Source organism: Alligator mississippiensis, chromosome 6 (genome assembly GCF_030867095.1).
Source record: "Alligator mississippiensis isolate rAllMis1 chromosome 6, rAllMis1, whole genome shotgun sequence".
In the NCBI taxonomy this organism is placed as follows: Eukaryota; Metazoa; Chordata; order Crocodylia; family Alligatoridae; genus Alligator; species Alligator mississippiensis.
Window position 1 is genome coordinate 80,699,032 of NC_081829.1, and position 14,945 is coordinate 80,713,976.

The 14,945-nt window shown below is 37.6% G+C and overlaps 1 protein-coding gene across 7 annotated transcripts in view; it reads right to left on the reverse strand.

The window, feature by feature from the left end:
• DOCK1 (dedicator of cytokinesis 1) overlaps nucleotides 1-14,945 on the reverse strand; it is a 555,371-nt gene that overhangs the window by 447,180 nt on the left and 93,246 nt on the right. For all 7 annotated transcript variants that reach the window (XM_059730036.1, XM_006259204.4, XM_014611383.3 and 4 more), the window contains 6 exons: nucleotides 12,360-12,485; nucleotides 8,879-9,003; nucleotides 8,408-8,506; nucleotides 6,380-6,452; nucleotides 5,044-5,147; nucleotides 4,283-4,466 (listed from right to left, as the gene is read on the reverse strand). In XM_059730036.1, the coding sequence (XP_059586019.1) occupies nucleotides 4,283-4,466; nucleotides 5,044-5,147; nucleotides 6,380-6,452; nucleotides 8,408-8,506; nucleotides 8,879-9,003; nucleotides 12,360-12,485 (711 nt within the window). The remainder of the gene's footprint in view (nucleotides 1-4,282; nucleotides 4,467-5,043; nucleotides 5,148-6,379; nucleotides 6,453-8,407; nucleotides 8,507-8,878; nucleotides 9,004-12,359; nucleotides 12,486-14,945) is intronic.

Here is a 14,945-nt window from a genome sequence, read left to right on the forward strand (position 1 = left end):
TTTGTTCTTAAGCTTCCGTTGTCACTTCAGTGAGAACCAGATCTTCAGACCTATTTACATGAAGGACTGATCTGGCATAGCCATTCTCCCAGCATCTTTTGCAGTAAAACAAATGCAAAAAAATGCTATTGCCCTACCATTCCTAAATGCACCTTTTACACCTTGGTCATCTAATGGTCCCATTGATTCTCAAACTTCCTTCCTGCTTCTTATACATTTTTTAACATTTTTATTATTATTTATGATTTGTGCCTTTACTAGTTTAGTAAACCTTTTTCTACACCTTTTTCTTGGACTTGCATTGTTCACTCTGTGCAATAACAGAGGCTAAGAAACAATATTATTACTCAAATATCTTTTTATAATGCTGGTCAATTATGCCTATTTAAATGTTAACTAAGCAAAGACCTTTTAAATAAAAAATTACCATATCCACACAGATGAAGTAGTAAAACTCACTGGTCACCAATATTTGCTGAATAGGAGACACTATGTAGATTTTAAGTCCATCTTATATTCAACAGCTGAAAAGGAAAAATACCCCCTATAGATCCGAGAGGCACAGCCACTTAAAGAATGAAGTTCAAGAACAGCTTGTTCTAGAATACACGCACCAAAAGATATGAAATGTAGAATACATTTCAGAAAAAAGGAAGTGCCATGATTAATCAATCCATGGGGAATATGAAAACTGAATTGAGAAAAAAGACTACACAGTCCAAAAAAAAAAAAAAAAAAAAAATCTTTCACATGTAACAGAAGGATGACAAAAGGAAACAGCAGACATCAAAAAGGAAAAAATAACTATGCTCAATATAATTGTCAATATTAATAAAGTAAGCATTACTATGGATTATTAATGTCAAAGGGACACAATTTTTTTTTAAATTAAAAACAGCTTCAGGACAAAGCTTATCTCCAAAAAACCCTGCTATTCTGTAATCACAAATTTTTTAATACTTGTCTATCCAAATAACTGTAAAAAATCTCTATACAAATAAGGACACAGTAAAATTATAGAGAGGGCAGACAAATCCCCAAAACAAGTAAGATAAATAGCTTTAGAAAGTATTTACTATAACTGAAAAATCTGTGGGATTACATCAATTTAAAAAAATCGTAGAAATAAAAGTGTGATTTTTGCACTGACCGTATCCCTTTAAAAATAAGAAACCTGATTTTTCAATTAAAAGAGGTGTTAACATAACATATTATTCCTCCATGTTAATATTTTTTCTCTCACATGTCTATGAACAAATCCATAAGGATCTTAATGACATTGTCTTAAAATTGCACAGGATTCTTTTTGAAAAAAGTTACAAGAATAACAATCATCAGCCATGAGAAACAGAGAATGACAGCATGAACCAAAGCATAATGCACACATGTGAATAATGTATGAAACATTTATTGCTCTCCCAGTCTTAATACACATTGTTTTTTTTATCTATAAAAGCCCAGTTAACTTACTGACCACCATGTCAAGTTCTGAATACTACTAAAATCCATCAGTAAACACATAAGCAAGATATCATAACAATGAACATTACAAATCACAGACTAAACACAAGGCAGCCAGTAATGCAACCCCACATATTGGATTCTGCAAGCTGTGTTTTATGAGACCATAAAATTACGGCATTATCATTAAGATGTGATCATATATTTGTGATGCAATTCTAAAATTATTTCAGAATTATTGCTAAGTATCCTCTTATGCCATAAGACTGGTTGACTGCAGTGAATCTGATGTGCTTTGAATATGAAATACCCAGAATGAGCTTTAACAGAGATGTCACTAAAAAGACTGCAGTACAATTGTGAGGTGACTAAGAAGTCATATCAGGCCAGTGACTTTTCTGCTTGGACAGAGAACTGAATAAAGAATCCATCAACTCAAGAACCTTAATGGCTACTGGCAGTAAAGCACCACTCGGTATTGTATGCATCACAAGACATGTAGATTTATAACCATTTATGCAAATTCATAGTGAAAGTCTTTCTGATCAACACAAACAATGATTTGTAGTGATGAGGCCTTTCAATGGATTTTTCAAACCACTGTCACTCATTTAGATAGGGAACTATCCCAAAATATAAATATACATGATCTCTCATTTATTAAAGTAAAAAAAAAGAAGTACAATGACTTTATTAAAGCAGAAAGGTCAGAGAAGTTACACACTATAGATACCTGGGTTCTCTAGGTCAGGCCCCTCCCTTTAAGTGCTGATGGCCCCAACAACAAAAGAAGGGAGCTAACTGGTTAGGAAACATCAACTTTGGTGGCCTTCATGCATTGAAGTTCCTGCAACTAACCACTGCATCAAGCAGTCAAAACGTATGAAAAGCAGGTTTTGGGTAAACAGGTGTGAGGAGTCAATGAGGTAACTACAGCCTTCCAATTCCATTCCATGAGCTTCAAATTTAGGACACATTGTGCCATGACGATGGGGTTTTCTTCCCTCCTAATTCCTCTTGCCCACCTGTGCTCAGGCCTCTGGGCCAGAGAACTTTTTTCAGGTCACATAGAAAGCACTGCACAATGCTCTGGAAACTTTATAACAAAATCTAGTGGGGAGCCCATTTATGCTACCATGCTCTAGATCAGATCTTGAGTTCACAAACTAACCTCATCACCAGAAGCAAACTTCCTCAAGCCCAGAACACACCAAAAGGATCCAGACCGTGCCATGACAAGAAATGCAAAACCTGCCAACACATCTCCACCACCCCCACAATTACTACACCCCACAAAAGAGCCATCAGCATTCCTGGATCTTACAGCTGGACCTGCAGAAATGTGATATATCTCATCCAATGCACCAAATGCCCTGATAGAAAATATGTAGGAGAGACCAAACAACAACTGCGCACCAGAATGAACGCACACTGGAAATCTATCAAAGATAGAAATACCCAATTACCTGTGGGGGCACATTTCTCACAAGAAAACCACTCTCTCTCCAATCTCTCAGTCCTGATCCTCAAAGGAAACTTACAAAACACTTCCCAGAGACAAGCCTATGAACTCCACTTCATCAACCTCCTGGATACTAAAAATCATGGACTAAATATAGACATTGGATTTATGACACATTATAACCTGCCTGACATCTGACTCCCCAGGTATCTCTCCACTTTCATCCCCCTTCTCTCTCCCCCCCCCCCCACCCACCTGTCTCTCACCCATTGACTCCTCAATCTACATTTTCACTGGCTACCTGTCTTGTATGCATACCAGCCCAGCCCCTGGCTTCTTTACTTTTCATTCCATCCAGGAAGAGCACACACCAACTGCTGAAACTTCCTTAGCCTGACGAAGGGTTTTTGAACCCGAAAGCTTGCTTAATAATTATTTTCCAACTATTTGGGTTGGTCTAATAAAAGATATCAGATTCACCCAAGGAACCTTGTCCAACTATGTCCTTAGACCAACACGGCTACAACCTACACCCCTGAGTTCACAAAGGCACTTAACAGGACAAGAAAAATATAAATCTATTGTTCACCCCTACGTATGAGACTCTAAAAGTTTTTTGGTTTTGTTTGTTTGTTTTTAAAGCCCACAAATCCTGCAAGTGTGTAGGAGACACTAATTTTAGTAGCTGAGAGTCTTGGATTAATAGGCCCTACACTCATATAAATGTGGACAATCATGCTAGAACCAAACTGAAGCATGTATGCAGAGTAAGGTTTGAACACTCTTCTGCCTCTGGCTTAGGGCACGTACAGACATTATGTAGGGCACAGTGCCTGATCTGTGAACATGCTTTGCCATGCTACTCTGCTCCCACAGACAGGGTGTGAGATGGAGGAGGCTGCTTCCCACCCATTCCCCAAATAAGGGTCCCTGATCAGGGGAAGGAGTCTTTCCCTGTCACTTCACTCCATCTGGGGAATGGGAAGGGTGAAATAGCAGCTGCTGTCCATGCCTTCCTGAGATGGGGATCACCCCAGTTGGGAGAGGGTGTGGAGAGCAGGAGAGAGGGGGATGCTACAGGATATATGCCTGTACTGTTTCCTCTTCCTGGTAGCATTTCTAGAAGTGGAAATTTCTCAAAGTTTCCACCACTAGAAATAAAACCTGATCATGGCCTCAGGCTGCATTTCTGTTGTGCCTACACCTGACTTCATTAGTCGGGACTGTCAAACTAGCACCTTATGTATTATAACATTGACCTAATAAAAAAGACAAAGGGGACACTAAACACTCTCCCCTGATCACACATGCTGCAGAGTGGGATCAAAGACAGCTCAAAGATTTCCTTGATTAACTCACCATTCTGAGTAAGCTTTGTTGAACAAACCAGAGTGGAAATCTGAAAAGAATCTTTGCTGATGGTACAGCTTCCAAGATTCTGCATGCTTTTCCCTGTTGTAGAGTGTCCTTTTTCCTCCAACTCTATTTTAGTAGATGGCAAACTTAAGTATGTTGATGCATCCTCCAACTTTTTTGCTTCTGCCTACAGGATTCAAAGTACAATGCAAACTATTTTAGAAAACCAAATACAAGTTCTCCAGTATACTCGCACTAAGCTAAGAATACGTTATTCTACATCTCTGCCTAGGTATACATCTCGTATATACTTAAAGGTCATTCTGGTTTTAAAGAAATTACAGGCTACAGTTTAAGCCTTTAAAAAGCAAACACAGTTTGAGCATCTCCATGGCCTGTAGCAGGACTTTGACATTTCAAAGTGCCAAAGCAGTGTCTCGTCTCCTGGCATTAAAATCCATGGAGATGCCAGCTTCGTTATAATTCTTAGGGAAAAAAATTACCATTTCTACATAAAGAACAGAATCTTTTCAGAACTTGTCCTGCAACTTTCCAAGTACTCCAACTGCACTGTATGTGCTACTAGACCCTGCTGACCATCATTTTAAAGCAACCACATAGTCCTAACCTCCACTCTACATTTTTAGCGCTTGACAATTTTTTTAAACAGAATGTGAATGCAATTATAGCTGGCATGTAGCACATTCCAATGCACAGATTTGGTTGCTGTGATAAGATTAAAAGTAAATATCTTAGAATTATACCTTGTACACTATTAGATCATGCTCTCCATCCTTTAAAGTTGTTCCATCATATCTCATCAGCTTCACAAATGCTAAAGCAAATATCTTCTCAGACTTATCTTTGGCTGTTAAAAATATTGTAGTTTAAGTCATTTATAATTGGCACAGACACACCTTCAAAATCACAAGGAAAGGTAACTCAGAAATGGTCAGAGAATGATAAGGGGTTCACATAGCTATAAAAAGGGCTAGGATATTTTAAAGAGATTCCTAAAAACATGAAACATAAGGTGTAAGAGTCTCTATGAAAGCACAACACTCCACACCCTTAGTAGAAATGAATACATAAGCAGCTTAATAACTGTGTCCGATCCTGAATTACTGCAACATCTTATAAATGGTCTAACTAAACTAATTTGTACTTCAGTTATAAATACGGCAGTAATATTCTGCACATTGTTTTCATTAGCACAATTCTTATTCCATTATAATAAGTGCTGCTTTATTAATTACTAATTTTTAAATCAAAATAGACTGCTTTTATTATGCAGTCATTATAAAGTAAGTATCTGGTATTACAGCAAATTCTAAAATGCATCCAGTGCAAGTTATCTGATTAAAGTTTGGTTCATGTGCTGATACAACCACAAAATGTTAGTCCAGGTTTTGAAAATTATACGTGCTGGGCAAGACAACTGTTAAAGAGCTATTGTAAATAATCATTATCTAGGCCAAAATAAGTCCCTCTTGTATCACCACACAGCAACTGCCAATAAATGGAAAGTGCCCGGCCACCAGACCTGATCCCTAGGTCTCAGAGCATCTCAACTGCCAATGATTAAAGGAGGAATTGCAGGCAGTCATATACCTTTGCATATCTGAACTATAATTTGAAAGCAAAGAGCAAATTAGTTCTGAGCCAGGTCTCCAAACTATTAGGTCCATACCCAACAGCATGCAGTGCCTCCAAGACAGGTCATGTTTCCTTTGCCTCCCTTTTCCTCATGTTCCAGATGAGCACTGCCACCTTTTATTGACCTACTTCTCTGAAGTACCCAGCTACAGCCCTGTATCTTACTATAAAACCAGAAGCTAATTTACTAGGTCTCATATTTGAATGGGGAATATGCCTAAGTAATACATAAGAAGAGGATGTTGAACGACAAGAGGGGAGGGAGAGGAAGTAAAGGAGAAAACGAGGCAAATAACAACAAACAGAAAAGAAAACACACCTTAGCCCCATGAGAAATGCAGTGCCTTTGATTAATTATAGGCCAGAAGCACTGTCTCTCTTACAGCACACTAAAGGCATCAGGAGCTGACAAGAGCAACTGAGGGAAAGGACAAAATTACTCACAGTCCTGTGATGATCTGTGGCGGAACGTAAACCTTAAATGACTCCTGTTTACATCTTCAATAGGAATGGCGACCTTTGAAAATTAAAAACAAAAGAAATGAGTAAGAATCATAACTTCAAATAGCTTTTAAAAATACCTAACTTTCACAGTCTGCATTTTTTAAAGAATTAAATGGTAGGTTTCAAGGAATTTAATAATTTGCTTGACTCTTTCCAAAAAAGATGATTAAGGGCCAAAATCACTCTTCAAAGGAAGGTGCATCTTAGCTGCCCTGGCAGAGATAAGTCATTCCCTCACCCAGTTTATCCCATGATTTCACTGGATCAGAAGGCAAGCTACACAAGGGACCCATAAACCAGGATTAATTCCCGTTAATCCCTCAAGTAATGTTTGTGGCACCATGCTTCAAGAATGGAGCCCTTACAAGTCTTCAGGACTAGTTATCAATCCCTTGGCAGGAGCACATCTTCACAACCTCTGCAACAGATATCTGGAATTTGTCCCCCTCTAATATTTTCAGCCTTTCACCTCAGTTGATTCTTAACATTGTCAATACATAATACACCGTAACAGTCTCTCTCTGATCCAGGAGCTTGCCATCACTGCTGCCAACAATTTTCACTTTGCCAATCCGGTCTAATTCCCAGTGTCACCATATGGACTTCACCTTGCCCCTCACCCTCAACCTCCCCACTTCATCTTCATTTTTCTCTCTCCGTATCTTTTGTACCTGTTGCCTTTAATCTTTTTTGTTTTTAAATGTTATAAATATTCTCAATCACCCAAGATCAAGTTATGTCATTTTAACTATTAATTAGGCAAAGTTTATTAAGTCGCATCAAGATATATTATTCAAGCCATCACGTAATAAAATATTCACACACACACACCCCGTATCTTTCCTTTATGGTCCTAATCTTTTATTAATCATATTTTAATTCTAACTATGTTGTTGATCTACTAAGTTGCAATTCTTCACATACGGGTTTTGGTAGGGTTACCACACATCCAGGTTTTCCCAGACAAGTCCTCTTTTTGTTCCCCTTTCCTCGTGTCCGGGTGGGTTTTTAAAATGAGAGCAAATGGCTGGGGTTTTGCTCTGTCTCTGCTTTCCCAGGGTTGCTGCTTGGAGCTGGGAGCAGTAGGCAAGGTGATTGGCTGTCGGGGGTCACATGCTCCCTGCATGGGCCCAAGCAAGTGCTGTGTGGCCAACAGGGCTGAGGGGGGAAAGGAGCTGCAGGTCAGGAGTGGGGGGCAACGGCAACACTGGACAGGCAGGGGCTTAGGACTCTGGGCCAGAGGCAGGGCACAGGCATATCACTGCCCCCCCTCCCCCGCAACAATCATATGCCTCTCCCCCCTTCCGCTCACAGGTGTCCTCATTTCCAGCATCAAAAAAAATGGTAACCCTAGTTTCGCCTAGTTCCTATTAAAGGCAACTTCCAGCTGCAGCTCTGATAAGGACATTTTATTTTGAAAGAAGTACAAGTTGAAAATTCCTAGCTACATGCTTCCTTTAAATTATTATTTCCAGTTTTAATAGCCAATATCGTATTTCAGAAAGCCATCTGCAGCCTCATTTTTTGTTTTAATTCTTTGGCGTCTATCTAAGGATGCACTGTCATGCAAATTCAACACCATTAACAAAATGTAACAGTAAAGTCAGCATCTCAGAAGACTAAACAGTCAGTCACTATAGTAATACATTTCTACCACGATCTCTTGCCAGCATTGTTTATTTTTCATGAAAAAAAAGAAAGCTAGTTTAAACAGATGTTGGAATACCCCTTGTCAAAGTCTTTTTGACCAAAAGGAGGGGAGAATAATTATTTTCCAGTCAATGCCAATGTTGTTCCTTAGCAACCTTGAAAGGCTTCCTCAGCTTAGCTACTCTTTTTATCTTTCCTACAAATGATCAGATCATTAGTCTCCTCAGTTTTACTTTTAAAGATTTTCCACTAAAACCTATACTCATTTTATTCTGAATTAATCCAATTTGATGAAAATCATTTTGATATTATCTTTACCTTTACAGTTTCAAACCAACGAGGCTGTTTCACTTGGTAATAGATCACTGACTTGTACTCAGAGATGGCTTCATCACCAGCACCAGGGAAGATCACATTCTTGGGGGAGAACACACAGGAAAAAAAAAAAAAAACACACAGAAAAGTTTACATACACACTCTTGAATTACACTTGGCTTTTTAATTACACAGAGAAAGGCTGGACCCAATAAACAGATTCAGACATATCAGAGGTTCAGACATTATCAGCTAACTTCAAATCAAACTTCATGCACTGACACTACAAAATGTGTTTGCCACAAATTAAACTAAACTTTTTATTCATTGGTATAAAGCATTCATGTGAAGCCACTTTGAAATAATGGCTTGCAAGACAAAACTGCAGCTTTACCAAACACCTGAGAACACATGGGAAAAGCATAGGCACATACAGATGTAAAATATCAAACAATATTTTAAAATTAAAAATACCTCTAATCTTTTTCCATCTTCATCATAAACAGATACTGTAACTTCTACATTCTTTGCTGTTGTTTTACTGCCTTTATCAAAATCTCCTTGAACTAATGTTACATAGATGTCATTGCGAACATCACCTAATAGAAGGTAAAAGAAATCAACAATGTTAATGGTAATAGTCACAGTACATCCCTACAGTTCTTAAGCCAATGAAGCAGAAAATCATGAGAACATTAAAGGTGTATTTTTTTAGACTAACCCTGGAAAAATCAGCATCCTTAAATCTTAAGTGTTCAATATTGAACAGTATCACTGATTGTATTTTACAATGATCTCTTAACCTAAAAGTGCAAGAACCTAAACCTAAAAGACAATATCCAGCAACAGCAGTTTTTTTTAAAAGGCCTTATCCTCATGCTGTTAAATCTTAGTACACTTATTTAGTGTTTCCTTTTTTCCAGATAGACTCCATTTATATGGCCTAGAAAGGCAGAATTTTTATTCTGCTATAAAAAACAGATGATACTGTATAGATGATGCTTAAAAAAAAAAAAAAAAGTTAAAATATTTTGTGAATGCAGCTGCATATTTAAATTTGGAGATCTCTGACTTGATACCTTATACCTTTCAAATATAACCTTTTTTAAAAAAGTACCACAAAACCATGGGAAACTTGCATGCCTCCAAATATGTAATTCAGATTAATTGTACATATTTTCCTTGTCCCCATGTATCCTCATGATATGGACATAGCCAGCTGAGGCAGCTACATAAAGCATACAGGCAAAACATGCAGGCAGAACGCCAAGTCAACACTCCCCAGCAAAAGGCCCTGAACTCAAGATTTCACTTTCAAGACTGTTGGCCTGAAGAGGATACTGAGTAAGCTAAATCTTGCCCTCAGTCCCTTGTTTGAAGAATACAGTAAAATCTCTGTTATCCAGCATCCCCAAGGTAAGGGGATTGCCAGTTACATAAAAACTCCAGTTATCTGAAATAACCTGGCACGATTTTCAGGTAATGCAGAGCCGGGTGCAGGGGTAGGGAGAAGAGGGAGGGCTGGGGGGACAGTACACAGAGCAGCAGCAGTGCTCGGTGGCGGCAGCAGTCACTTTCCCCCGCAGAGCTGGGGCAGAAGGAGTGGCGGCATCCGCATGCAGAGCAGTGGCAGAAAAGGGTGGTGGTTAATGAAATATTCCATTTGGTTAAGCACTGGATAACAGAATTTTACTGTAGTTTGAAGAGAGTCGTTATGGGTCGTGGGAATGTCTTTTTTCCCCTTTGTACGTAAATATTAATACTCTGCCAAGGCTTATCCAGGAGGAGGGCCAGAAGGGGGGGAGGGGAGGGCACTTTTTAAAACAATAATTTCTTGATAGAACACAATTTCTCAATTTAATGCCACAGGTTTTCTCTTAAAAAAAAATTCTGTCATTTGTGTGATAATTGTACTTTATTATTAAGGCACATACCATCTTTACTTGATTATAAAATGACTCTGGTTATAAGATGACCCTCCAATAATTAGATGTTATATATGGAAAATTAATAAATTTGATACAATTTTCCAGGTAAATATCTAATTAGTGAATTTGTCAACTTCCCAATTCCACAGAAGAAAAAATAGATCTGGTAGCCCCTTTACTCTTTGTCAACTATCAAATTCTTCTCCCTGCAGCCTCTTCCCCTCTCCTTACTGTCAGACCCTGCTCTCCCTGAACACATGGAATTGAGGAGAAAATTTGAAAAAACTGACTCTGAAATAAATATAGCAATTTGCATATAGTATCCATAGACTTAGTTCACCCAGAAATGATACGTATTACCTTTTTTAAAACTGCTGCAAGTTTTAGCATACCTAATCCACAAACAAATTTCATGTCTCAGGTCAAATTAGCCAAATCAGTTCCAAATTCTATCAACTGAGCAGTGCTCTCCATCTATCATCTGCCCTACCATCGGCAAGTATACTCCCCCCCAGACCCTTCAGCCTGGGGCTTCAAATATATCTGTATCTACAGATATAAAAGGGCTTAGTCCATCTATCTGTCTGTCTCATTTCTACTGACTCAAAAGAAGCCCATGACGTGCCTGAGCCTCGAGAACCAAGCTACACAAAGAAGGCAACTGGACTAGAGGCGACATCAAGGGAGCTGTGCAAATGAGTTCCAAGAGGAGGCTACTGTGAGAAGACAATTAAATACATAATGCCATAAAGAATGCCATGCAAATGAATCACAAGAGGAGGCTTGTGTGAGAAGACAATTTAATACACAACCTATTAAAAAAAGTTGTGCAAATGAGTCCCAAGAAAATGCCATTGTGAGAAAACAATTAGATGCACAACACCATCAAGAAAGCTGCCATCAAGAAAGTTGCCATTCATCTGTAATTCTTGGTGGGTAATTCGCTAGTATAAATATATATGCCTCAATAAAGTATGATTATATATAGGATTTATGTTCAAACAGACAATTATATCTGGAGAATTTGAAAAAAGTTGGAAAAAAGAAACAATTTGAGGTACAGCATCCCCTATAGAAAGCTTTTTTTTTTTTTTACTTGAAAGCCCTAGTACATCTACCTATCTATCTAGCAAAAGGAGGGTGGAGGGACGACAATGACAGAACAAAAAACCCAAAACCTTCCCTGTGTTGATAACATCAAGTTTTGTATATAAAAATTTGTGATATGGCTTTCAATGAAAAAAAAAATCTTTCTACAGTGGAAGCTGCACCTCAGATTATTTGTGTTTTCTAGCTTTTTTCAAATTCTCCAGATAGAGATCTGTTCAACAGGCAATTAAAATAAGATAAAAAATTAGTGCCCGAAATGGCCATCCTAATCTTGGGCAGACAACTCACATACTTGCACATGATAAAGGGTAATTATATGCTGAGCTGTTCATTACTAGATATAGTGTATGCTGCTGCTTCCAAAACTGTATTTTTACCTTGTATAAAATTTGAAGTAATCAGCACAAGGCAGCCTTTTTTTTCTTGGAAGATTAATAACCCAGATTCTTGTAGATACTCTATGGGCGCATCTACATAAGACGCTGCCTGTGCAGTAGCCAAAAAATACTGCACAGTAGCATGTCACAGCATGGACAGTGCTAATACATTAGTGTGCAGTATTATTAGGCTACTGCGCAGTAGCATCACCTAAACACTATTCACTTGCATTTTATTTAGTACTTGCTAATATAAGTACTAAATAAATGCACCTTAACGACTGCACAGTAGTGTCTCATGTAGATGCACCCTATACCTACTCTATCACACCAATGCAATTAGAAATATAATTTTTTAAGTAAACAGAAGGGATCCAAAATAAAAGTATTTAGTGTAAAGTTATAAATTATTTTTTAAAATATATGGTTCAGAGAATCAATTTTATTTCAAACGTGGTCATGTACCTGAAGATGCATATCTTTTTGTAGAATGTCAATTTGTCTATCAGTAACCCAACTCAATAACTGACAGATGCTTACCAGGCATAATGATCTCAGGAAACCCCATTTTCCGAGCCACAGCTGTTGACCTATCCACTAAGTGCGGAAATTCTTTTCTAATCTGATGAATGTCTCCTGGAAGAAGTTTCAAAGTCACCCATAACCCTGTAGCATAAAATGAAATTATTAGACAGGTTTTATTTCCAGGGTTTCTTTTCTTTTATTTCAAAATACTGTTTTGACAAATTCAAAAGGTAACAATACGTGCACAAACAGCTGTTCCAGGGCTGAAAAATATGAAACAAAAATTAAATGTTATGACCACCAAACCTGGAACAAAACACAAGGGATATAGCCAACTGGAACAAGTTTTATGGCACGTTACAAACTTCATACTTTGAAACAGATAGATTAATGAGAAAGAAGCTAGAAAAGCTAGAGACCCTCTGCAAGAGGCACGGAATATGATAGCGGTATATCGTGTGATATTTCTGGAGCCTGACTGCAAGGTTTTATTACACTATTCCAATGTAGGTGCAAGGGTAGGTGAACCCCAACTCCATACAACATGCCATTAAAAATGGAATGTACAAGCACAATTCTACCCAGCATATAGTTATAGAATCAAGGTTCATCTCTTTCTCCCCAAAAACCCCCAATCCCATGTATGCCATGAACAGTTCACTGGCTATTTTGCTTTACCAGATAGTAATGATAAAAAGTCTTTCCTTTTATTCAGTGCTCATTTAGGAAGAATACATTTTGATGAGCATGATGCCAGACAATAAGTACTTTAGAAGAGACAGGCTAGAAGGGGATGATGTCCATCAAGTTTAAAAAAAAAAAAGACTTTGTTCATTAAGTCCAAGACAAGGACAAATTTGTAAAACCTTACAGGATAAGCAAAGATCAACAGAAAGATGCTGATATCTTCAATCCTTAATTGGGCACTGGACTTAATGGGGCAGGGGGACAGTGAAGTCTGCAGCATGGAGCTAACACAGAGCCAATTAAATACATTTTGCAGAGAATGTGACAAAATGGGTGCCAAAGTATCCCGCCTTTCCTCAGTAAATCTGAGACCTGCATTCTGCTCACCAGACTTGAATACAAAAGGGATCTTGCAAGAAAGGATTATTAAGCCATCAATAGCAGTGGCCTGCAGCTCATGCCTGCCCTTTGAATTTTCATGAGTTCTTTCAAAATGAAAGACAATAAATGTTTTATGTTTTATAGGAAAATTTCAAGCATCAATACTTGGAATGGAAAAGCCAAGAAGAAAATATACAAACCATCCACAATAAGGTTAGTGAAGTAGATGTCACCAACACTTGATATTTACCTTTATTTTTTCCCCTCAGTCCATATTATTTGGTTTCACCTACGGAGCAACTTATGAAAACATAGCTTCTACTCTATGTGCCACTGAAGTTAGTTTGAATAACTATAGCAAGCCATTAAAACTCACTATTTTTCAAGACAGTACTAAAATGAACTGTACAGTATAAGACACAAAAGAAAAATTGAATCTCAGATGGGTTTGTAGCAACTTTGTAAATAATGACTTTTTAAATGGTGGTCATTGAAATGATGTTTCCAAGAGAATAATTACTAAAACAATTATAAAAGTAAAAAGGAGAAAAAAAGACCTAAAATAAAAGTATACATATAAAACATATGATTTATAATCCTCTTACATGATTAACTAAATATTCATTTTATTTTTAAACTTTGAATAAACAAATAATTCCAAGTTAAATAGTCTAATAACGATGTCTGTGGTGCTTTGTTGCCAGAAGTGCCAACTACTTGCTTCTTTAAATTGTACTTGGATCAGAATGACTGGCTATACTACTACCTCTTACAGATGAAGAATTTGCAAGAATTTATAAAGGAAACAGAAATTTAATGATTTGTAATAATAGATCTCATCACAAAAAGTGTCTACTATGATCTTTCAAAATAGCACAAGGCAAACAAACATCATGCTTCAACAAGCAATCAAAATGAAGAATATTTTCATTAGGCCTATAGCTCAGATGCATTTGTATAAATAAAAACAAAGTCCCCATCTACACAACATTAAATTAGTTCAAGACCAAAAATAAAAGAAAAACCAACTGAGTACATAACATTAGGGACTGGCATGAAGCTAAATAATTGAACTGCTACACATTTTATGTTAATAAAGTATGGTATACAAGTTTGGAAGTAAGCTTAAATTTCAGGTCGGCAAAAAGTATGCTGAAATATAACATTAACTTTTTTCCTAGATCTGCATATTTACTAGACTATCTTGGCTACACCATTAACAGTCATTCTATAGGCAGAGCAACCAACTGCCTTCATTTTGTAGCCCTCCTTACTGGTTCAGTTCTGAAGAGATTAATTCCCTTGCCTTCTTGACAGGAGGCCAACCACTGTGAATATAGCTGCTAGTAGGAAAAACAATGAGAAGAACGGGAAGGATAAGAGTTCTTCCAGGAGAGGTCTCTAGGAGAGGTCTCAAGGAGAGGCCAGAGTCCAAAGGCATGAAAGCCAGTTCTTGAGTCACTGTTTTGCATACACAAATATATACCTGAGTTGGGCAGAATTAAGAGAAATATAGGGATGGCAAACATTGCA